The following is a 24,272-nucleotide window of genomic DNA, read 5'->3' as shown; positions in this document are numbered from 1 at the left end:
GTGATCCTCACCTTAACCACCAAGTGTGATTCAAATAAGATAAAAACTGTTTTATCTCTCACAGACACACAATTTGAAATTTTACCTTGCCCTATGGTCTTGACCTTTGAATGACTGAATCTCTTTGTTACTGCTTGATCCTGAACCCTTCCACCAACACTGATTCAAAGCAGATCAGAACCATTACCCTTGACCTGTGACCTTGGATTTGACCTATTCCTGCGACCTTGATCGTTGACTAAGTATTCTCTAAATCGCATCATTTTAATCCTATCTTATCTTCATCCCTTGTACAAATTAAATACAGTCCTCTTAGTCTAAATTGAATTAAAATTGTTTTATGTTGCTATGTCAGCGTTTGACCTAGCCATGTGGCCTTGTTCTCTGGCCTATTGTCCTAAAATGTAATAGGTTTCCTCATGGTCTGTCCCTCAACCCTTCCACAAGGTATGATTAAAATCGGATAAAAACGGTTTGAGTCAGGAGACAGCAAAACTGAAATGAGAAAAATGCCTCCTGGAACTAGAGGGATTAATGCTATAGTGCGTTTATTCTAACCTGCCAGATTCTTAACCTCTTTCAGCTTTTGAGTTGCTGGCCAGCAATCAGCCTGGAGGGTTGATCTAATAACCAAGGAGACTCATTCCTAACTTACAGCTAAGATTCATCAAATTTCATGCAACTAAGACTTAGTACTGAGGTTTTTGGAGTGGGTCAGTTCTATTAGATGAGTGTGGCAGTGTCAGATTCCAGGTTTATCTTGTAAAGGACATTTGGTGTGTATAGAGAGGAAGACAATCCCGGAAATTAAAATTCCCGCTAACACTGTTAACAGCATGAGTTAAAAATACATTCTTACAAGAGATGAAGTGCCGAATGCTGGCTATAGAGGTAGAATGAACGACTGTATTAATTATCATTAATTTAGGCTTTACAAATAGAAAAAGTAATAGGCATGGCAAATTACAACTCCCGCTACCAGTATTGCCAACATGAGTAAATTTGTATTTTGAAAGGCAAGGAAGTGCTGGATGATGATTTTAAAGACAAGAGGACTGGTTCTACTGTTGCTGATTATAGTCCATATAGTAGATTGAAGAGACATGAGGAATTTATTTATAATGTGTAAACGGTGGCAGTGTTGGTAGGCGTGGTACCCACAATGCTCGCGCAGTGTACGACAACAAGAAACATGTCGGTAATACTCACGCATCACGTCCCTTTACCTTGGCTATGAATTTAATCGTCCCAGGTAGTAGTGGAGCCTAATGCCTGCTCAGGACAATGGCAGAGTCCAGTCTAGATTTACGGCCTCTAACGGCTTTGGAAAATCTAGTGGGAGTGCAAATAGAGTCTTTACAAATGGTTGGTGGGCAGGCTGGAGACGAGGAGTCGGCAGGGACAGAGAGAAACGGAAGAATGGACGCGGAACTCCACCACCAGCGGCTTAAACTGGTGGAGGAGGACCGAGACGCCTCGGATACGTCCCCCCCAGCCACCGAGGACTCACCAGAGGAGGCCAAGAACTCGGTAAATGAGGGGGACAGCAGGGGAGAAGGGGAGGAGGGCGCGGTAGAGGGGGCTAAGGAGGGGGCGCTGACTGCCTTAGGAGCTGTGGACGAATCCAACGACCCCCCACACACGACCCCCAGCCCCCAGCAGGCGCCGCCCTCGGAGGAGATGGATGAGACCAACGTGCCGCCATTTACTGCTGACTTGGAGGATTTGAACAGTGTACAGAACAGCTCTGAACAGCAGTTGACTAAAAGCAAAGAGGAGCCCAACAGAACTTGGTCAGTCAAGGAGGGTAGTGGGGACAGTGATGCGGGGGTCAGCATGCAGGGGGCTGAGGGGGATGATGCCATGGAGGAGGGAGGAGAGGAGGCAGTGGAGGGAGGGGGTGAGGAACCCATGGAAGGAAGGGGGGAGGAGCCCATGGAAGGAAGGGGGGAGGAGCCCATGGAAGGAAGGGGGGAGGAGCCCATGGAGGGAGGGGGGGATTCCAGCGCTGGGGAGGGCAGTGTCTCTGGCACGGGCGCACATGATGTGGAGGAACAGTTCAGCTGGGACAATGTGCATTGCGTTTTCTGTGACTCGAGTGCACTGGACCAGGAGCCCAAGCTGCTGCCCTGCCTACACTCCGCCTGCAACAAGTGTCTGACACACGAGGCCGCAGAGCCAGAGATGAACAAGGATGAGGATATTGTGGCTAGTTAGTATTTTTTACTCTTTGTTCGTATTTGATGGTGAGAACTTTTTGTTAATGAATCTTTTTAATACAAATTCAATCATTTTACCTGAACTTGGCTCAGATCTTGATCTTTTAGCAGCTTATTTCATGTAACTCATTGCCTCTACATCCTTCCCATAGCACTTCTTCATGACTTGCATCATATTTCAGTGTTTGTTATAATGCAGTATTCAAGATGGAGACGTGGCATTTTAAGGCCATGTAAGGGTAAAAGGAGTAGGTACTTAGATTACAGTGATCCCTTCTTCACAGTGCATAACTGGTACTGCGCCTAGTGTGTGGTAACTGAATTGCATGATAATGAAAGCATAGAACTTATGGGATTTATCCTAACTGACACTGGGAACCTGACTTTTATACCCAAATTTTTCCTTTTACAATGGTTTAGACCCAGGCAGTATACTGTATGCAGTACATACCCGATACTGTTATTGTACCAGAAACACACATGCAGCTGGTTAGGTTAATTGAAAATGATGAAAAGGGCAAAGTAGGAAAAAACATGTATAGTACCATTTCAGGCCTGGGATGGTCTTGAGGGGTTTTGAGGCAAGGAGGTGGAGAGTAAGTGGTCTCCTTCACTTGGAATTAACTCCTTGAGTAGGGCCTCATCTTGGAATCCTTCAAAGCCATCAGAAACCATAGATTTTGTATCATCTTTGTCAGCAGAAACCAGCACAGGTGCATGATTATGTTGTTTATAGCTGAAAATGCTCAGTAACGGCAGGAGTGCAGGTTTTCGTCTAGCAGTGACCACAAAAACCATCACAACCAAGTGTGCGACAGCCAAAGGATCACTGTATATATACTTAGGTTAGGTCTGTTTGGTTAGTTAGGTTAGGAAAAAAAATCACCTTGACTGTTTAAAACTGTAAATTTAATCTAGTTTGTTATATTATACTTTTTGCTGATTCTAAGGTTATATTTATCTGCCACAACGTCTGCCTGTCAAAATTCCGTTATTCCCCAAATGGCTTCTCTTTGGAATTAATTTCCCCTCAAACTTCAACCACAACCTTGGAGGACTTGTGTAGTCTGGTGTATGTTTTTTTGTTTTTACCATATTTTATTTGTTATCCCTTCCTCTGGTAACCTTCACTGCAATAAAAGAAAAAAAGATTATGTAAATACGATATATATATATAACGTGTAATAATACAAATTTATGAAAAGGGCACAAATGGCATGTTACAAAAGGCACATAAAGCAGTAAATATGATATATAGGCTACAGTATATAGTACAATATTTAGTTAGCTATGGAGAAAAGTTGTAATAAGATCTTAGTAGGCCAAACATTATGGAGTCGCCTAATATAGCAACCATCAGTTTTTGTCTGGAACAAATGTAATGTCATTCAGTGAGCATAAGATAAGGCCATCACCAAAAGTAGAAAATGAGGTACCGTAGATAGAGGAATATTAGGTGCTCCGAAATATATGGCAAACTGTGCATTGAGAGGCGAAATAGGAAGCTCTGGCATTAAGACAAGAATAATAATCTGGAAGCTACTTCATGGCATCATGAACAGAGAAAATTAGTTGCTGAAGAAAATACTGTAAGAAATTTGAGAGAAGATAGGAAGAATAAATGTTGGATGAAAGAATATATGAAAGCAGCTACCTTATACAGTACAAAATGCTAATGAAGCATGTGTGGAGAATAAACAGGTTATTTAAGAATTAGTGAGGAAATGGGACTCAAGGAGATAGGAAGGAGTACCCGGTAGTAAAAAAAATAATAATAATACTGGGAGAGAAAAAAGGAGATTTGGGAGGAAAACTGGTGTGATAATAGTTAACCATCAATAATAATGTTCAGGGCAAGAAGTGGAAGTCAACCATTGAGAGGGAGAAAAGTAACATGGATGGGAGAAGGAAATTGTGAACAAGGCAACCGTATATGTATGTGAGGAGAAAGAGGATATTTATAAATTTCTGTTAGAATGTTATGCACTGGCAGAAAAGAGGAAGGAAATATGAGACTTTCAATGGGTGTATATAGAGAATAATATTAAAATTGTAGGGAATTTCCTCTTCATTACCGAGAGAATGAAGGAGGATATTGAGGGGATATACTGGTACTAAGTGTACAGGGAAAAGATGGAGAAAGCTAAGAGACATAGGCTGGAACAACCAACAAAGAGACCAGAAAGACAACTGGTGCAAGCACATCAAAGCAAGCTGAGGAAACACCAATGCAACGGCAGACCATCTGCCTTTGCAACTGAACTGCACCATATCTGTCCAGTGTCTGTGTACGGTACCGTATGTAATGAAGTTTTTATGTTACCGGTATCATATACTGTAATGTTCAGTTGCATGAACATTAGTGATATTCTGTACTGGTATTTATATAGGCTATTTAATATGGAGAGATGGACAGCAAATGAGAAAGTGAAGGAGTGTTGTGTTGTTGTTGTGGATGTTAGTGAAAGTGCTAAGATAGAGATGGTTTGGCCATTTTGAGAGGATGGTGAAAGAGAAACTGACTAGAACAGTGTCTCTGAGTGAGATGGATGGGGAGAAGGGGAAGGGAGACCAAGGATGAAGTGGAGGGATGGAGTGTAAAGGTACTGGTACATGAGTAAGTTTGAGTTGAAGGGAGGGCAGGATGACATGGTGGCAGTTTGTGTGTGGCGGCACTATGGATATGAGGTGTCTAGCAGTAGACAGACAGATAAATAGATAGATACCGGTAGGTGAAAGACTGCTGAACATACAGTATTTAGTAAGAAGGGTATTATTTTGTTGACACAGTTGCATACGCTGTTAAACTCACATTTTATAGCTTTAAACAAATGTAGGCCTTTAGTACAATGTGTGCAGTATCCTTGTTGTCCTTGGCCTTAACCTTGACATCCTTTCATCTTTAACACTCACTTTCTGTGACCTTAACCTTGACATCCTTTCATCCTTAACACTCACTTCCTGTGACCTTAACCTTGACATCCTTTCGTCTGAACTTTAACTTCCTCTGACTTTAACCTTGACATCTTCTGACTTTAACCTTGACATATTTTGACTTTGACCTTGTCATTTTTTTTTTACTTCAACCTTGACATCTTTTGACTTTAACCTTGACATCGTTTGACTTTAACCTTGACATCTTTTGACTTTAACCTTGACATCTTTTGACTTTAACCTTGACATCTTTTGACTTCAACCTTGACATCTTTTGACTTTAACCTTGACATCTTTTGACTTTAACCTTGACATCTTTTGACTTTAACCTTGACATTCTTTGACTTTAACCCTGACATCATTTGACTTTAACCTTGACATCCTTTAATCTTAACCTTGAAATCCATTGATCCTAAACTTGAAATCTATACCTTAACCTTGAACCTGACCAAACCTAATCTAATCTAACCTAACCTAACCAAGTATAACCTTTGTAGCCTTCCTTTCTAACACTTTTAAAACTTTTTTCCCTGGTGGCAATGCCTGTAAGACTTGTGTAGGCTCAGGTAGGCTACCCTAGTAAGCTATCATACTACCACCAGTATGTCATATGGATTCACATCAGCAGAATATAGCTATACCTGTTTCATTTTAACTTGGCTTTTTTTTTTTTCCCCCCTCCAATATAATGTACCTAACTACCTATACTCATTTCACCTTAATATGCCTGGAATTGTTGATAATGTGCTTGTTTTTACTGTAGGAGAAGGGTAACCTCAGCCTGCAGTTCATTAGGTTAATGTTCAAAATGTCTTAGGGTTGCAACTACTTTACTAGCTATATTATTTTCGAGTACACTCCCTTTTTTCATAGTAGACCCACTTATTGTACTGAGTATGGTGCTGCTTCGTTCACAGTGGATTTGCTCTTCTATTTACTACTACAGATGAAAATTCTTTCTTTGTAGTGGACCCACTTATTGTACTGCTGCTTATTACCATTCCTTCCTTCATTTTTTTGCAGTGGACCCACTGATCCACTGTCCAGTGTGCAAGAAGGGGTTCTCGCAAGACAGCATTGTGGACAATATGTTTGTGTGTGAGGCCCAGAGTGCTGATCGTGGTGGGCACAATGGCACTGCGGGGGAGGAGAGCTTCACCTGTACCTCGTGCACTGATGAAGCAGTGGCCACAGGACTCTGTACTGACTGCTCTGAGTGGCTGTGTGATCAGTGTATACAGGTACCGGTATTTATAGGTCTCTGATATTAACTTGGCCTCAATTTTTTTCCTTTTGCAGCTTACTTCTCGTAGTTTAGTGGCAGAGAAGGACAGTGCTACAGCTCCTCACTCTTCTGTTCAGTGTGTTCCATGATTCATCCCTCCACATTCGATATATATATATATATAAAATGTTTAATAACAGACTGTAGTAACATAACAATTAAACACTTTATATGTGCTGGAGGTGGGGCTGGAGCAAGCTCACTAGTAAGGGTAAGGAGTGATTGGAAGAAATTCAGGGAGTTGTTGTCCCTTCTGTAATTGAAAGGACTCCTCCTTCATGTAAAGTGTCCTTTTATGCAGCATGCCTTAGGAGCGTAATGCTGTATGGTTGTAAGCTTTAGGCAGTAAAGGAAGAGGATATTCATGTGCCTAGACATACGGAGATGATAATGATTAGATGGATATGTAGAGCATCCTTCAGTGACACGTGTTGGGGTTTTGGTGGTTAGGACTATGAAAGAATGAAGAGTTGAAAGGAAGAATGGGACTTGAATGTATTAGAACTGTGATGAGAATGAGTAGATTGAGTTGGTTGAACTTGTGGAGAGGATGGAGGATGACAACTGGATTCAGAGGATGAGAGGTGTGAATGTTGAAGGTAAAGTTGTGAGAGTCAGACCAAACAAAGGCCTGGGACGAGATTATACAGTGTCACCTGAGGGATAAGGGACTGAATATAGAGGGTGCTAGTGATTGAGCAACGTGGAGAGCCACCATTCAGTAACCAAGACTGACACATGGTGACATGTTGAAGCCTTTGTAAATGACACCATGTAATGTAGTAGGATTAACCAGTGAAAAAAAGCAGCTAATTCATTATTGTTTATTTCAGGCCCACAAAAGAGTGAAGGTGACCAAAGATCATGTCATCAAGGGCAAAGGTGAGGTGGATGCTGACTCACCTTCTACCAAAGCTCAAGTCAAAAAGTCTCTCTTCTGCAATGTGCATCCAAAGGTAAGCAATGTTGTAAGCTCTGATTGTGATGATGCAGTACAGTATGTGTGAATGTTTAACAATATGGAATGTAATAATGGTACATCATTTACTGATAAGAGCCTTAGGCCTACCAACATTCAAGCATACCCTAGTCTGTAGTAGTTCATATTTCTCTCTCTCTCTCACTCTCTCTGTTTTAGCTTCATGAACTCCTGCTTGGCTGTTTCTTCATAAGGTAGTTTACCTATCCTGTTTAAGAACCATTGTAAATTGTACCAGATGTGAGGCTAACAGCTTAGCCCGTGCACACCTGCATTGTGCCTTGTATGAGGTTTGCTGTTCGGCAAGGGTCAATTAGAGGGAGTACCAGTAGAGATGGTTTTATTCTGACCTGATTAAAAATTCCCATTGTACACATCACTCCCACTGACAAAAGCTGAACCTGTGCTTCCAGACATGTCTCCATGTAATCTGCTGAGACTGCCGGTTACTACTACTACAGCAACCACTATTACTGTTCCCTCCACAACCATTACTACTACTACTGCCACTACTACTACAACAACAACTAATAATAATAATCACTTATCCCATTACTTCTATTATTACAATTTCCCACTGTAACACCTCATTCCCATATACAGGAGAAGCTGAACCTGTACTGCCAGACGTGCGACCAGCTAACCTGCCGAGACTGCCAGCTAACAGATCACCGGGAACACAAATACAAATTCTCGGAGGAAATGGCCGCCCTGACCCGAGAGCGCATGAGGCAGTTCCTCCACGACATCCGCAAAAAGAGAGGGTACATAGAGAATGCTAAGGAGCTGGTTGCCGAGCGTAGACAGCAGATTATCAATAAGCAGGAATCTGTACAGGGAGACATAAACCGATTGGTAGAAACGTAAGTTCTGTGCCATTGTTTATCTTGTTTTTCTCAAGTACAGGAGTTGGAGAGGGATGCCTCCACAAGGTGGCACTGATAAAACTGGGTGGCTCCACTGCCCAGTAATGCAAATGTCCCATAATTCCCTTCCTATCCCCCAAAAGGAATATGATAGACTGCAGGAATCGGGAAACTTCAACCTGCAGTTCTCAGAATTCACGTTTTAGTTGAACCTGGGGTTTCATCTGTTGCTACTGCTACTTCAGTTTGTCTAGCACAGTATATATTTGTTTTTATCAGACAGCTCTATGCAGCTAGGAAAGATATCTTGGCTTTGAAGTGATCAGTAGAGAAGTGCAGTGACAGCCAGGATGTGCTTTACTGTGTTGCAAATTATCAAAACTGTCATTTCTACCAGGAATTTTCTCTTCTTTGCAGGTTTATTGAAATCATCTGACAACAAGGCAGCACCCTGTTTGAGTTATTGCAAGATGTGCACAGTGACAAACAGGACTGTCTGTTACAAATTTTCAAACCAGTTTGTACTGATGATTTTGTGTGTTGCAGGCTTATTGAAATCATCCGTCATTGAGGCAACACCCTGTTTGAGTTGTTGCAAGAGGTGTGCAGTGGCAAGCAGGATTTAACCATGCTGTAAATCATCAAAACAACGCAACTTTTACTGTGGATTTTCCTTCTGTTGCAGGTTTATTGAAATCATCCGTCAGCGAGGCAATACTCTGTTCGAGTTGCTGCGAGAGGTGTGCAATGGCAAACAAGAGCAGCTGGACAAGAAGAATGAGGTACTGCTTCACCTCGGCTCCCAGGCAGACCACTGCATCACCGTCATGGAGGCTATTCTTGCAACATCATCAGATATGGCCCTGCTCTACTCTAAAAAGTGAGTCTTTCTCTCTCTGTCTCTAAGAATAAAAGTGCAGGTTTTATTTTTATTAGACAGAATTGGGTCACTCATAACTTGACATGCCCCTCATCTGCTTCAAAAAGGGATTCATCTTTTTTGTTGTATTTTTTCCTGTGTCTGTAAGTAAGAAAAAAAATGCAAGTTTATTTTTTATCTGAGTCAGTGGTTAAAGGACTCCAGTTGGATTGGCTCATAAGGGTGTAATGATGATGGTTTATTTGATGATGATGATGATTAATCCATTGATGATGACAAGATTGATGTTAGTTAATTTGATGATGACAAGGATTTTGGTTAATTTGGTAATGATGATGATGATGGTGCTACTGGTGTACCACTGATGATCCGATGATGGTGATGATATTGGTAAATTTTATAACAGTGAAGATGGTAATAGTGATGATGTTGATGACGCTGTTCATTTGTCAGGCTGGTGATGGAACAGGTATTGAAGGTAGACAAGGACTCCCCTGACCGCCATCTCTTTGACCGGTTCAAGGCCAAACTCAACTCGGGTGACGACATCTCCTTACGAATATCCAGCGAATCACGAGGACTGGGAAAAGGTGCCAAGTCATTGTGCATTCTCTTTAACTCATTCAGCTTGGGGTGATCTGGCACGAGATGAAGATTTTATTTATTTATTTTTTTTTAATGATTTGGGACAACTGTAACCTGAACTACCGTATGTTTTTTATTTTTTATTTTTTCTCTTTTTATCTGTGTGAGTGAGTGGGTGTGTGGTACATTTAGTTTGGCAGAGTTGGGTTAGTATCAGTCTGTCAATTTTTTTCTGACTCTTTGGACCCAACGTCACCCCACCATGGAGTGGGAAGGGAGGTCTGGATGTCAATGATGATGATATTTATTTATTTATTTATTTATTTATTTATATTTATAGCATCTTAATTGTCAGGGCCAACTTGCCTAGCCTCAGGCTCCTACGCTTCTCATGGAGCAGCACAGGTTTAGATGATGGATGGATATCTGTAGCATTGACGGATGTTAGTTATTGTCTTTTCTCTTTTATTTATTTATTTATTTTTATTTATAGCATTGAAGGATGTTGGTTACCTCCTGGTGGACAACAAGATCTACCCTCCTGCGGATGGTGGGATCAATCAGCCCAAAGCCCGCACCTCCCAGCCCTCGCCGGTGGATCAGTCTGCCTCACCACAGCCACCGCAGCCCCCACAGCCCCCAGCCCTCACACCCATGCACTCACACATACAGCAACAACAACAGCAGCAGCAGCAGCAGCAGCAGCAACAGCATCATCTGCAGGTGCATTGCAGTGGGATTGTTATGTATTATTTTGTGCATGTTTGAGCCTTCCTAAATGAACAGTGATGGTGATGAGGTTGATAAATGATGAATTGTGATGATAAGGGTTTATATGATAATTAAGATGATGATGATGATGATGAAATTCTGTATGCTGATACTGATGTTTTTGTGTTTCAGGGCAGCAGTAATCTTCACCACAAGTTCCACACATTTGGTCCTGCTCCTCCGGGGCCGACCAACCCACCTGGTCTGGTGCGTATCCAGCCCAAACCCTCTGGCCAGCCCCACCCTGGCCAGCCTGGCCCTGCCTCTGGCCCCAGCCATACCGCCTTCACACGCATGCCTCCACACCTCACGCAGGGACGGTCGTCTTCGGATGTTTCGTCGTCTGTTTCATCTACCACACATCCCATTGCAGAGAATAGGTCAGTGTTGTTCTCCTTCTGGCAGGTTTGTCATACTTTCTAGACGCTGCCTCACCCTCATCTGTAGATGGAAAAAGAAGTATGGGAGATTCTGGGAGCCTGGCTGGTGACTAAGTGAATGGGAGTGTGACCCTTTCAGCTGGGCAAATTTTGGTTAGTATCTCATTCTATCAGTTTCTTTTTTCCCTGGTTTTTGTGGGGATGGGAATGGAGGTCTGGATGATGATGATTATGAATTAAGAATGGTATTAAGATTGTTATTCCCATTTCAAGCCTCCTGTGAGGACTGCTGGTGCCGGTGGAAAGAAGTGTTAGGTTGATGATGATGTTAACACTGTTGTTCTTTTCAGTCACCTGCGAGGGCTGCTTGGGTCTGGTGGTACATACAAGCTAAACACATTCAATCCCCATCTGGCGGCCAGACTGCAGCAACACCCAGTGTCACGCCACCATGACCAACAGCCAACCAGTCGACCGTCACTGCCCTTTCGTCAGAACCTTGCCCCATCTGCGGCAACGATGGCAAACATCTCCCAGATGGCGGCAGCATCAGCAGCAGGACCCGGGAGCAGTGCCCTTGGCATGGTCAACATGGCGGCACAACTCACTCCACCCTCAGGCATCAGCATCACACCAGTTCCACAGCAGAAGGTGCATACAGTTATATACGGTGGCCCATGTAGGACACCCCTCCATTCCACTTGGCAGTGTAATGCATTTATAAGGACAAAATAAATATAAAAAAGTAGGAAAGGTAACTGGGGATATTTGCTCAAGGAAGAGGTGCACCAAGTTTGAAGCAAATTGGTGAAAAAGTAAAGGAATGGCACCAAATGAGAAACTAGAGAGAGAACAAATTTAGGTCAAGTTAAGGTGAAGATGGTACCTATATTGACCTCTAATATCTATTCCACCAGCTTAAAATTCAAGATGGAGAGAGGAGATTTACGCCATGTTGAAATGTAGAGGGTATAGTGACCTCTAATTTATATTCCACTTTGTGTACAGGTTTCACAGCAGCAGCAGGCCCACCAACAACAGCAGCAGCAACAGCACCAACACCAGCAACAGCAACACAACATAACACTGCAGGGCATTCTGCGTAACACCCTATCACAGCCAGCTTTGGGGCCCAAGGCGGACTCGCGACAGCCGTCCCCACACAGCACGCAGCAGCCCCCGCAGCTAAAGAAAGAAAGCAATAGCCCGACCCCTTCCTGGCACATCCCGCAGACGGCCGAGTCTCCCCGGCCCTGCCCCACCCAGCCCATGGTGTCCATCCCTTCGGAGAACGTGGACAACTCTTTCAAGATCATGCTGGGAGGTAGCAAAGTCAATGGAGGGGTGAGTTCTTCCTCGTCCCCCCCTACCACCACCTCCGCCACCACCTCAACCACCACCTCAACCACCACCTCGAGCTTCTCCTCCAATCTGCCCCCCCTTACTCGCATCACAGCATTCAGGTCCATTCTCCCCAAGCCCAGTGGTTCCCAGGAAGGCGTCTTTTTGCCGAACGCGCTGGTGCAGGTAGGTTTACTCTTGCCATCACACCCACTTGGTTACTTAGTCTCCCACACTCACTTGGTTACTCTTGCCATGACACCCACTTAGTTGTTCTTGCCCTGACACCTACTTGGCTACTCTAGCTGCCACACTCACTTGGTTCCTCTTTCCACTACACCTGGTTATTGGTTAATTTTGCTGCCGCACTCATTTGGTAACTCTGCTATCACACACACTTAATTAATCTTGCCACCACACTTACTTGGTGACTCCTGCCACCATGCTGTTTTGGTGACTCTTGCCACCACTCTCACTTGGTTACTCCTGCTGCCATACTCACTTGGTTATTCTTGTCCTTACACTTACTCACTCATAGTTGCTACATAATCAAACTCTTTTTTCCCTCTAGATTCATCCTCTTCTCACATAACAAGTGTTTCAGCCAAATTTTAGTACTGTGTTCTTTTTGTTTAGTTCAGAATAATAAATTGTTTGAATAATATAAAGAGCACAGTAATGAAACAGTCTTCACAGTTGCCTATGTATGACTTAAAATGTTTTGAAATACTTTTGTAGTCACTTTGGGTTGTTGTAATTCACTTCTTCTCACAGTTGAGTACAGCAGGCTTTGAAAATATATTTAGTATGTTTTATGCTGACCTTTTCATATTGAGTATTCTTATGCCATGCTATCACTTAAGGAATCCACATATTGAACTTGTCCATGGTATAGCTGATGTTTTCTGTGGACTGGACGCTAAACAAAGTGCCAGAACTAGCTAGTGACTCCTGAACAGTTGCTGGAAAATGTTGGGGCAAAGAAATAATTGAGATGAATAATAAAATTTGTAACAGTCTGAGAGTCTCAGCTTGGACATTAACTCATTTCTTGGCTGAATGTTTCCTGCTTGTGATGGTTGTGGGGTCTATTACCAAGCTCATACCAGCACACCACCCGTAGTTTTATATAAGTATTTTGTTGACAGAAGAATGTTTGCTAATGTATCTTGCAAACGTGTTTGTGCCTCTTCCTTGCATAATGGCAGTAATCAGTTTTGATTTTCAGCCTTGTATCTTGAAATTAAATCATTGTAGGTTTGTGGTGCCTGCATGTAAAATTTATATGTAATTATTTGAAAAGCTTAATACTTTTAACCCCTTCAAACCAATGATGCACTTTAACCCTGTAGGTCCAGGTGATATTATTTTCATTTTATTCTTGTTGCTGCCAGACAGTTTTGTGCAACTTGGGAAAGGTCTCTCCTATTCCATGGGGTTAATTAAGGCTGTATCAAATGTCTCCAGTTTGAAAACTTTATTTTCACTTCATTCATATTATTTGTAAAGGCTTCACACTGCTTTATCTCTAGCTGCTTCTTTATCCAGTCCCTTATGCCTGAGGTCACACTGTATGACCTTGTCCCAAATTGTTTTTGGTCTGCATCTCCCAATTCTGCTCTCATCATCTGCACCTGTCACCCTCCGCACACAGTTGTCATGCTCTATCTTTATCTTAAGCTGAATAATATCATCAGGGGATAGAAAGAAGTATGAAGACAAATCCCCAGGCACAGTGGTTGTGTTTTCTTGGTATCTTCTGACTCTATTCAGGTGAGCGGAGACTTTTTGAACAGGAGGGGTTAGATACAGCCTTCTTTAACCCTCTGGTGTTAGTTGCCTTTCCCATCTTGTATGCAGCACAGTAAGTGTCTGGTGATAGTCAGAGTAAATGAAAGCACGTCACTCTAATGGAGGCGATAAGCATTGCAAGTTACTGAAATTATGCATTGGTGCAATTATTGAGGCTGGAATAATGCTTTTGAATTGGTGTGTGTTCGGGATAATGAAGTTGTTTGACTGTCTCTCATATGTCATGCAGCACTTTCAAAGCCTGTCCCTCTCAGGATAAAGAGGTAGGTGTGTTTTGTTGTATTTTTACTACAAGACTGGAGCTGATTTGTGTAAGGTGAGTGTTTTACTTGCCATGTTCAGCATCATGAAAAGTTCGTACTGTATTTCCTGATGTTATATATCTGGACTCTATCAGGTATGTTTTTGTGAAGTGACAGAATGTGGTGAAAGTTTTTGGTGTATCAAATAGAGCCAGGATTCAAGGGGCTTGAATGGTTAGTGAATGGAAGCTTGGCCTATTGGAGTGGGCAGACTTGGGCTGTCTGGATGTTGCCACTCCTCTCCCTGTCCTAGGGTGGGAAAGTAGGTCTGGATGATGATGATGATGATGATGATGATGATGTCAGTGGAAAATGAAATTGATAAAAAAAGTGTTTTAAGTTAGCAGGTATTGTGGCTGTTGTAGCTGTGTGTATGTGTTGGTATTGTGTGACATGCATCTCTGTAGTCCACTGTTGTCATATTGTATCAGAAAATCACATTAGCTATTGCAAGAGTTTCACAGTAGTAAGTCCTCACAGTAAGGCTCATGTTTTATGCTTGTATTTTTGCAATGAAGTCCACAGAGTATGGTGTAAAAGTGTTATCCAGTTATGAGATGTTAGAACACAGGACTTAGGGTGATAAGCTCTTGCAGTTAGGAAGCTTACTAACACTTCTTCCTTACCAGTCTGTTTCTGATTCTGCTTCCTTAGTATGTTCTTGTGTATTATTCATGCAATCATTGTTGAGGTTAAAGAGATATAAGAAGCAAAATAAATGAGGTTGTTAATGGGTAGTTTGGAAAGGTTAATGGGTAGTTTGGAAAATAAATCGTTAAGGAATAGGTGGAAGGGAACCCTTACTTGACGAGAATAACAGGCCTTAGAATGGGAACTGACTGTAGGGAAAGGTAGGTTGTGTGTGTTAAAGTAGAGTGTCACATCTATAACAGTACAATACATGGTTTAGAAGTATAAAGTTATATATAATTTCTCCAGCTAGATTATTAAGTAATGGTTTGTGCTAGTGTGTACTCTTTTCACTTTTTTATTTTAGGCAGTAATTCCGTACAGGACAACCTTGCTGTACTGTATGATCACTCATTACGTCAGTGTTCACTTTTAGGATCTTAACATTTTGGCACCCTTTTTTCGGCACATGATTGCTATTTTCACTTATTCCATCTTATGACACCCCCCTAAAAAGCACCACTTTCAGTATTTGACCACAAGTCTCATATAAGAGTTCTGTGATGCCCATGTTTGATATACGATACATCATTATCCAATTATTTTCCAGAAACTTAACCTAGTCATATAGCAAAGGTTGGCCTGGACAAGTTTTCATAAATGACTTACAGTATTATTATGTATGAAAATATATGTTGCTATATCCTGAGTTATAGTTGTTATGTATATTTAGTAAAATTCCTCCTTATAGAATACCAGTTTGCAAATACTTTGGTTCCAGTTAGATTTTTATATGAAGCTTAATTTTTGGAGAGGGATGCCTTCTTGTTGTGGCGCTGGGTATACAGATGTCCCTCAGCTTGCCCTCCTTTGTTCGTCAAAAGGATGATGATGATGGACTCCAGGAGAATGGCAGCATCAGTCTACAGTCCCCTGGGTTCATGTTCGGATACTGTTCACTTAAAAGGACAGTACAAAGAACAGCAACAAAAAAGATCATGTTATAATTTTTATTGTTATTATTATAATTATTGTTGTCATTATCATTACTGTTGTTATTAGCCTGCTTTTATTTCCTCCGTTTACAGCAGGACTCCTCGGCAGACGACAGCAAAGACACCAAACCCAAAGTCGCCTCCTCCTCCTCCTCCTCCCTCACACTAACCACCTCCTCTTCTGCCTCCTCCCTCACCTCTGTCCTCACCTCAGCCCTCTCCTCTCCCTTCTCCTCCTCCACCCCCTCCGATTCGGTAAATGGGCCTCGAGTCAAATCTGAAGACCCCTCCACCCAAGTTGACAGCTCGTCCAGTCCGACGGGTCGAGAGGATCGACTCCAGATTGCAGAGAATGGTGAGTGGGATGAAAAGGTTGAAATCTTTTAGATGGTTGGGTTATGTTGCTCCCATAGTGCTAAGAGGATGGGCTCCAAGTAGCAGAGAATGATGGGTAATGTTGCTAAAGGAGGGAGTTAGGGATGTCTCTGTAACCAGGCAGCTTCAGTGCCTTGTTGTATCTTTGTCACCCCATGAAGGGATCCCTCTCCAGTACCTTTATAATTAAGGCCAATACAATATAATAGAGTATTGAGACATTCAAAATTAATGGCAAAGGAATAATTTCTGCATAGATTTATAAGTCTCAAAAAATGTTACTTTCTAAAGTGATTGAAGGCTGATTTTGATTTGCCTAGTAGCTGATCTCATGCCTATGCTATTTTTCAGATCCTATGCTGAATGATTTGACAACCTTTGGAAATAGATGCAGTGAGAAATAATAGTAGATCCTTTGGTAATATTTCATGCATAGTAGGATTGTTTAGTCTTAATTCTTTAGTACAGTACAGTGATGTCTTGTATTTTCTTTATGCTGTTGCCAGACAGGTTTACTCTGCATAAGGTTGCATCCTCACAAATGCATGCTGGTGTAGGTGGAAGTTTCACATTGCTGTAACCCATAGAAATTCTTGTGCACACCCACACTCGTCCATTTGGGTACGCATAACTCCCACCCATGCCAGCAAGCATTTGGTATGGATGTAGTATAAGGAAGACCTCTGGTGGTGAAAGGGATAGGAACAATTTGCCTTTATCACAGCTTCACAAGGGTGCTTCCTTAGGCTGGATAGAATAGTGTGTCAGCAGCAAACAGAAACTACAAGATATCATTGTATTAAAAGGGTGAGGCTGTGGAATGCTGTGTAGTAACAGTAATGTAAATATTGCGATGCTTAAGCCATTCTTGAATCCTGTAATTCTTTAGTCTCTTATTCCAGGGTAAGTTATGTTGAAGGTATTCTCAAATATCGCCTGATGGCATCAGGGTTGTGGGCTGGTTGAGAGTCATCTGTCCTTAAATGTGAAGAATTATGTTAGCCTAGCATTGGTTATGTGCATCTCAAGGGGGTGCTGAGGAACATGCTGGGGTGAATCTCTTATGTTAATAGTACTGTGGTATAGCAGTGGGTGGTGTTCCAGGTTACTTTGGTGTAGAATGTTGCATATTCCCTGTGTCTCAGTGCAGCACTGTAAGGGTGGGTAACATTACAGGCTACCATGGAAGGAGTTGGCTACCATGTAAGGAGTTGCTGTGGTATGTGCTGTGTTAACAATACAGCACTACAGGAATGAGTGGTATTGCAGGTTACTATGGGAGGGTAGGGATAGGATGGTATGATGTACCTTGCATTACAAGCACATCACTACAGTGAGGGCACTATGGGATGGGATGGCGTGATGTATCTTGTGTTACCAATACACCACTATAGTGATGGGTGGCGTTACAGGTGATGACAGAGGTCAAAAGAGACGAGATGATCCAAATAACGACAGTGAGGACAGTTTGCCGGGCCTGACCATAGACATGGGTACTAGTGACCCACCACCCCCACAAGAGCCCAAGAATGGAAAAGCAATGGGTGAGAGTCCATACCAGTTGCACTGTTTTTGTTCCCATTAACACATTCACCACCTGGACTTGTTAATGCTTTGGAGGAGAGGCAGATGGAATGGATCATTTGGCTGTACAGTAAATTACCCAATATTTGTACTATTGGAGCCAAAGCCTATACGAATAAGTGGGATAGTGAAATAATGCAATGCTGACCCCCCAGAAAAGCCATGATTAGCACAGTAGCCCTGAAAGTTATCCTAGTCTGTGGAAACACAATGAATTAACACAGAACATAAATGTAAAATATGAGTAACCACCTTTGCTGGCCAGACATCATGTATATTCTGCTTTTGTGGTAGTGGCAAAGGGACCAGTATTACGTCTCCTCCCTTGTATTGATAACGACGTGAGACGGATAATGTACATGTGGATATTAAGACGTTTACTGCACGTCATTCTGAAGGGGTTGTCTGCAGCTGCATATATGATGTGAGAACCGGTTAAGTAAATCAGATGTCTTGGTGGTGAAAGACTTATTTAGTTCAGTGGCAGTCCAGACAACAGGGATCTGCCAAACACTGCATGACACCGCACTTGGGTATGGCTGTTAGCACCATAGTTTATCACATTTATTTATTCTGCAAGGACACATCGGGAATTCAGTCTTGGTATTAGTGGAGGGTTGTGGAAGTTTATGTAGAATTTAGTTATATACCAGGTATGTAGGTTTTTTTTTTTTTTTTTTTTTTTGTAGTCTGGGGGATGTGCTTTAACAAATCTTATTTATACATGTAGATGCTTGATTTTTCCTTCTTTTCTTTTCTTTTTTAGGTAATTTTGTTGTTCTGCTGCCTTGCTTGTTTTGGTGAGATGTGCTTTACTGTTTCATTCATGGTGCTGCCTGTTAGCATGATTTGCCTCTGTAGCTTATAGAGGGTTGAAATTCAGTGCTTTTTAATTTATGTATATATAGTGATATCTTGTGGTTTTAGTTCATTATATGTCCCCTACAGTTTCAACACTCTGTACTCCATTTACTCTAACATGGCCTAAAACTGCCATCTCTTCATGTTGAATGCTGAGTTGTAGCAGAAGGTTGACTGTCGAATATGAAGCTAGTCATGAAGAAATGCAGTGGATATGATGTGGAGCCAAAGCATTGTCTTTTTCAGTTACTGTGGTAGATGAAAAAAAAAAAAAAAGGAGAAAATTGGGGCCAAGTTAAGGTGAAAGACTCATACAGTGTTAACCTAGGGTTCTATTCTATCTTTCTATTGCCAGACCCCTCAATCCTGTTTGGGGTGGCCACAAACAAATCGCCTCCAAGTCGCCCTGTCCCCCGCCATTTCACTGCCCTGCTCCCAACTCACACCCCCCTCTCTCATATACCTCTCCACCCCATCCCTCCATCTCATCCTTGGCCTCCCCCTCCCTCTTCCCCCCTCCACCTCACTCACATATGCTCTCTTCGTCAGTCTTTCACCCTCCATCCTCTCCACATGGCCAAACTAACCTAGGGTTAGTGTAACATAAAATAACATAACAACAGGCCTAGTGTAACATAACATAATAGCATTACATAGCTTATTGTAACCAAGCCACACTATATACTGTACACCAATTTAATCACCAATATCTTGTAATATTTCTTTCTTCCTCATGCAGGGTTTGCACCGGGCACATCAGTTCCGTGGAAGAAGGACCCAAACGATCCAAACGATGACTGGTGTGCCGTCTGCTGGGATGGTGGCGACCTCATCTGTTGTGATTTTTGTCCAAAGGTGGGTGTGGTGTGGGGGAGCTTGTAGGTGGGTTGTAGAGATATATATATATATATATATATATATATATATATGGAGCCTGTGTGGTATGGTGGTAAAGTGTGCGTTTTTGTACACTGAAGGCGAGGGTTCGCATCCCACCAAGGTTAACTTTGGGAGCGTTCTTCAGGCCATGTATTGCATTGGCGGACACAAGGGGTGCTGTGGATGAACCAGTGTTGCATACTGTAAAGTGTGCTTGCACCCAGTCGGCTTGCGTGGGCCGATTACACTTGGTTCACAGACAATACACACATCCAAAGCCATTCCAACACAACAATTACACTTACAAGCACTTCTCACCCTACATACACTCTCTACCAGATAGCCTAAGCTACTTGGTAGAGATACATTGGGTGTATCATCCCCACTTTGGTCGGGATAGGCCGGTCCTGCAGTGGACACTCAAACGGCTGATGAGATGAGATGAGATGTGTGTGTGTGTATATATATATATATATATATATATATACAGTATATTGTGGTCAGGCAAGCTCAGTTTTCTATGGGAAGTAGTAGGTTGCGGGATTTATACCCAGGCTGCTTCATTTTCTTGTTCATCTTCTTGTACTTTGTGTGTATCCGTCAGTCTTGTTGACTTAGTTGCCCAGAATAACAATATTTTAAGGGTTGTCAGTAGGGTATTATCAGTACCAGAGTAGGTTGTAACTTGGCAGTCATCGGATTGACTCTGTTGGATAGATGAGTGTTGGAATGTTTTCTATTTATCAGGCGAAGCCAGGATTGCAGTGACTTGAGTGGTGGGTGAATGGGAGTGTGGCTTATTGAGTTGGGCAGACTTTGGGCAGTATCTCATTCTATCATTTTTGTCTTGTTCTATGGGCCCTACCTCACCCCACCTTGGAGTGGGAAGGGAGATGTGGATGATGATGATGGTGATTTTTCTTTTCTTCTCTCTCTCTCCCTTCACACCAGGTATTCCATGTACACTGCCACATCCCTACTTTAACTCACCTGCCCACCGAGCATGAGAAATGGCAGTGCGCTCTGTGTACGGATCTGGAGGATGACCCAGGCCCTCCAGGCGACCACAAGCGGCGTGCGGGACTGACCCAGCGCGAGACCAAGGTGGCACAGAGGATACTGCTGGAGCTGTATTGCAATTACGAGGCGTCGCAGCCATTTAGAGAGCTGGTTGACAGGGAGGTGAGTTCATGTTTTAATCGTTTTGTCTTTGTCTTTTGCTTTGTCTATTACGATTGTCCATACGTAAGTTAGAGATGGTATGTTATACGTAAAGAGTAACATACAGTTTCTCGCTAACATACAGGCAATCATTCTATTGCGGGAAAAGATGTTAGGATGATGATGATGATGATTTTAGGATCATTGATGCTTACATGATTGTGCTGGCAGCTTACAGGATATAAGAAGAGAAACCAGTACTTTACAGAGGAAAAATCATCCACTATATTACCATTATACCAGGAATCAAACCCGGGACTCTCAAGTGAGAGCCATGCAGCAGTCCACTATATCATGAAAAGGTATAGTTACCACACATTGTCACAGTCTTGTAACCAATGTCCCTTTGCCCCCACTGTGGGCCTGAAGAGGTTGAGATAATCCTCTGGCACTTGGGCTTTTAATTTGTCCCAAACACTTACAGCAAGTCAGCATGCCAGGGGGTTATCAGGCCCACAGTCGGGGGACATTGGTTACAAGATTATGATAATGTGAGATAACTTTTACCTGGTTGTGGTGTAGTGGTTTTGCTGCCTGGCCCTCACCTGAGAGTCCTGGGTTTGATTCCTGGCATAATGATAACATATTGGATAACTTACAGACTATGGTGGTGGTGTTTATGATGATGATGAATAAGATTCTGATAACCTTTTCATTGCTAACATATTTGTGGTTGTGCTGGAAGCTTATGGTATATTATGATGGTGATCATGATGATGATTTACCTCACCCCATCCGTAAGTGGAGAAGTAAGGATGAGGATGATTTATACCTGACCCAGTCCTTAGGTGGAAAAGTCAGTGGTGATGAGATGTGGATGATGACTATATACCTCACCCTGTCCTTAGGTAGAAAAAGTGATGATGATGGTGATGACAGTAATAACCTTTGCCTCATCCCTACAGCTTACAGAATACTACGAGGTCATCAAGCACCCAATGGCGCTGGAGATTGTCAAGAAGAAGCTGGTGCCAGATGCCCCCAACTACTATCAGTGTCTCGACGATTTTGTGCACGACATTCGCCTCATCTTCAAAAACTGCTATGAGTTCAATCCAGTACGTTTCTGAAGTTTGGTGGTGTCAGAAAATGTGTATTGGTCTGTATATTGTACAGCGCGGTTCTTGTGTGTCGTTGGGACGAATTGAACTGCTGGTGTGAGGATCTAAAGGTTTATCTGTTGCCAGACGCCATCATCCATGAAGGGGTGACCACAATCTGATTTCTTTCACATCACCCTGCCCTCTGCCATTTACCTGCCTTTCCTCCAACTAAGACTCCTCACTCTTGTATATCTCTCCAGTCCATCCCTTCATCTAATCCTTGGTCTCCCCATCCACCCTGGTCTTTAAGTCTTCATCCTCCTCATGCGGAGCATAGATCTGTTGGCCGCTTTGTGGAATGTGTAGTAAGGTTTGCATTTTTTTTTTTCCCTCCCCATTTATAAACGCTCCAACATGGTTGCATGTGTTGGCCTTGGTCATGTAATGGCAGCTTTCTGTGCTGCATAATCTCTAGCAGCCTGTGCAGTGCACATCTAACAGCAGAAACTATACAGAATGAAAAGAGTTCTGAAAAGTAGAAAATGATGCAGGGTAGACACTACTGTACAAAAGTTGACTGAACCTTTCCCACAACACACAAGACTGAAGAGCACAAAATACGGACCAGCATTTATTTATTTTTTTTAAGACATTGGTAGATGTAATGATCATCCCTTTTTCGTTGAGTATTTTCTCCATCCATCCATCCATCATCCAGTCCTATGTTGCCCCATGAGGAATGCAGAATCCCAGGGCTAGGCAAGCTGGTCTTGACCTTTAAGATGAGAATGACCAGCCTCACTTGTCCCTGAGTGTCATTACAAGAACATTAAACCCCAACCACCCCTTGGATATAAACCTGCACAGGCTCATAGTGTTTGCAGTATTCGGAGATTTGATAATGATAGTCATATGATAGAATTTCAAAATGGAAAAGCCATATAACTTGCATATGAGTGCTTGCATGTGTGCGAGTGCATGCATGTTTATCATTTTAACCTGTGACTATACACTTACATCCATCTTATTCCTTACACATTGCTAATTTCCACATTCTACAGAAGGACACAGAGATCTACCAAAATGCAAAAATCCTCGAGGACTTTTTTGAGCAGCTGCTGGAGAAGTGGCTTTCCGACTACGACTTTGATGGAGTTGCAGGCGAGGGACTAGACACAAATGACGAACCGTACGTCCCTGAGGTGAAGCGGAAGAAGAAGGCCAAAGAGGGGGATCCGCCCATGCACATACACTGACCGACCACCAGGACCTGCGGGGGTTGTCCGCAGAGTGGCATAGAAAACCAGCAGTCCTGTGTGTTGCTGTGAATTGTGTTGAGTAGAAGGGGACATATGAATCCAATGAGAAGGAACAGGGTAGGTTGATATAGGAAGGCAGCAAGAAGGAATGAGGGATGTTGACATGCAAATCAAGTCAGAGGGAATGAGGGGGGTTGACATAGGAATCCATCAAGAAGAACTAAGGGAGGGTGACATACAAATCCAATGAGAAGGAGTGAGAGAGGTTGTCATACAAATCCGTTGAGAAGTAATGAGGGAGGCTGAGAGGGTGATGTGCAGAGCAAGTGAGTGAGGGCCAGTCAGAAACCAGTCACATATTTCATTGTGAGATGTTGAAACCCAGTTGTGTGTTTTGCTTTATGATTACTTAGAGTAGAGGGGGTGAACATACAAATCCATTGAGAAGCAGTGATTCATTAAGACAATAAGTAGAGTGTGACATGAATCCAGTGAGAGAGAGAGAGAGGCAAAATCAGTTAGAAGGAAGGAAAAAGATTGAGAGGGCAACATGCAGAACTAGTGGGGGAGGATTTAGTAGAAAGCCAGTCACATATTTTATTGCGAGATATTGAAAACTGGCTGTATGTTTTGCTAGACTGTGTGTTGATGAGTGAAACAGAAATCTGGTGAGAGGGAGGAGGAGAGAGGAAACACTGGAAAAGCAGCAGTCCTTAAACACTCCACTAGAAACTCACCTGGTGGAATTTTGTCTGTTGTGGGGACAGGTGAGTCTTCTGGTATGGGTGTGGTTGTAGCAGTGGGAACAGGAAATGAATAAATAATGCAGGGTAGACATAGATAACACTGACTGAGCTGGCCCCACAACACATGAGAAATAGCCTGGCCAAGTGGAAGAGGAGCGTGTTATATGGGCTGCCCTGTGCTGAATTTTTTTGCGAAATAACGAAAACCAGTCATGTTTTTTTACCCTGAGATTGTGTTGATGTCGAATTGGATGCATAGGTTCGAGTCGTATTACCTGGATATTAAGCGCTAGAAAAAGACCAAAGAGAAGATACCCCAATGCAC

The 24,272-nt window shown here is 42.6% G+C and overlaps 1 protein-coding gene across 1 annotated transcript; it reads left to right on the top strand.

Moving 5' to 3' along the window:
- The first annotated feature begins 1,275 nt into the window (after nt 1–1,275).
- Nucleotides 1,276–23,274, top strand: LOC145396042 (transcription intermediary factor 1-alpha-like). The gene is made up of 17 exons (XM_080269506.1): nt 1,276–1,807; nt 1,898–2,212; nt 6,177–6,394; nt 7,272–7,394; nt 8,021–8,280; nt 8,969–9,163; nt 9,617–9,753; nt 10,242–10,471; nt 10,652–10,899; nt 11,250–11,559; nt 11,917–12,243; nt 16,073–16,334; nt 17,767–17,898; nt 19,539–19,654; nt 20,630–20,860; nt 21,805–21,957; nt 23,004–23,274. Exons 1-17 carry the CDS (start codon nt 1,285–1,287, stop codon nt 23,196–23,198), a joined length of 3,975 nt encoding a protein of 1,324 aa, XP_080125632.1. The 5' UTR covers nt 1,276–1,284; the 3' UTR covers nt 23,199–23,274.
- Nucleotides 23,275–24,272: the final 998 nt, after the last annotated feature.

The sequence above is a fragment of the Coenobita brevimanus genome, chromosome 34 (genome assembly GCF_032717465.1).
Source record: "Coenobita brevimanus isolate Jiangsu-jjx chromosome 34, ASM3271746v2, whole genome shotgun sequence".
Classification (NCBI taxonomy): Eukaryota; Metazoa; Arthropoda; class Malacostraca; order Decapoda; family Coenobitidae; genus Coenobita; species Coenobita brevimanus.
This window is presented reverse-complemented; position numbering and strand designations above follow the sequence as displayed.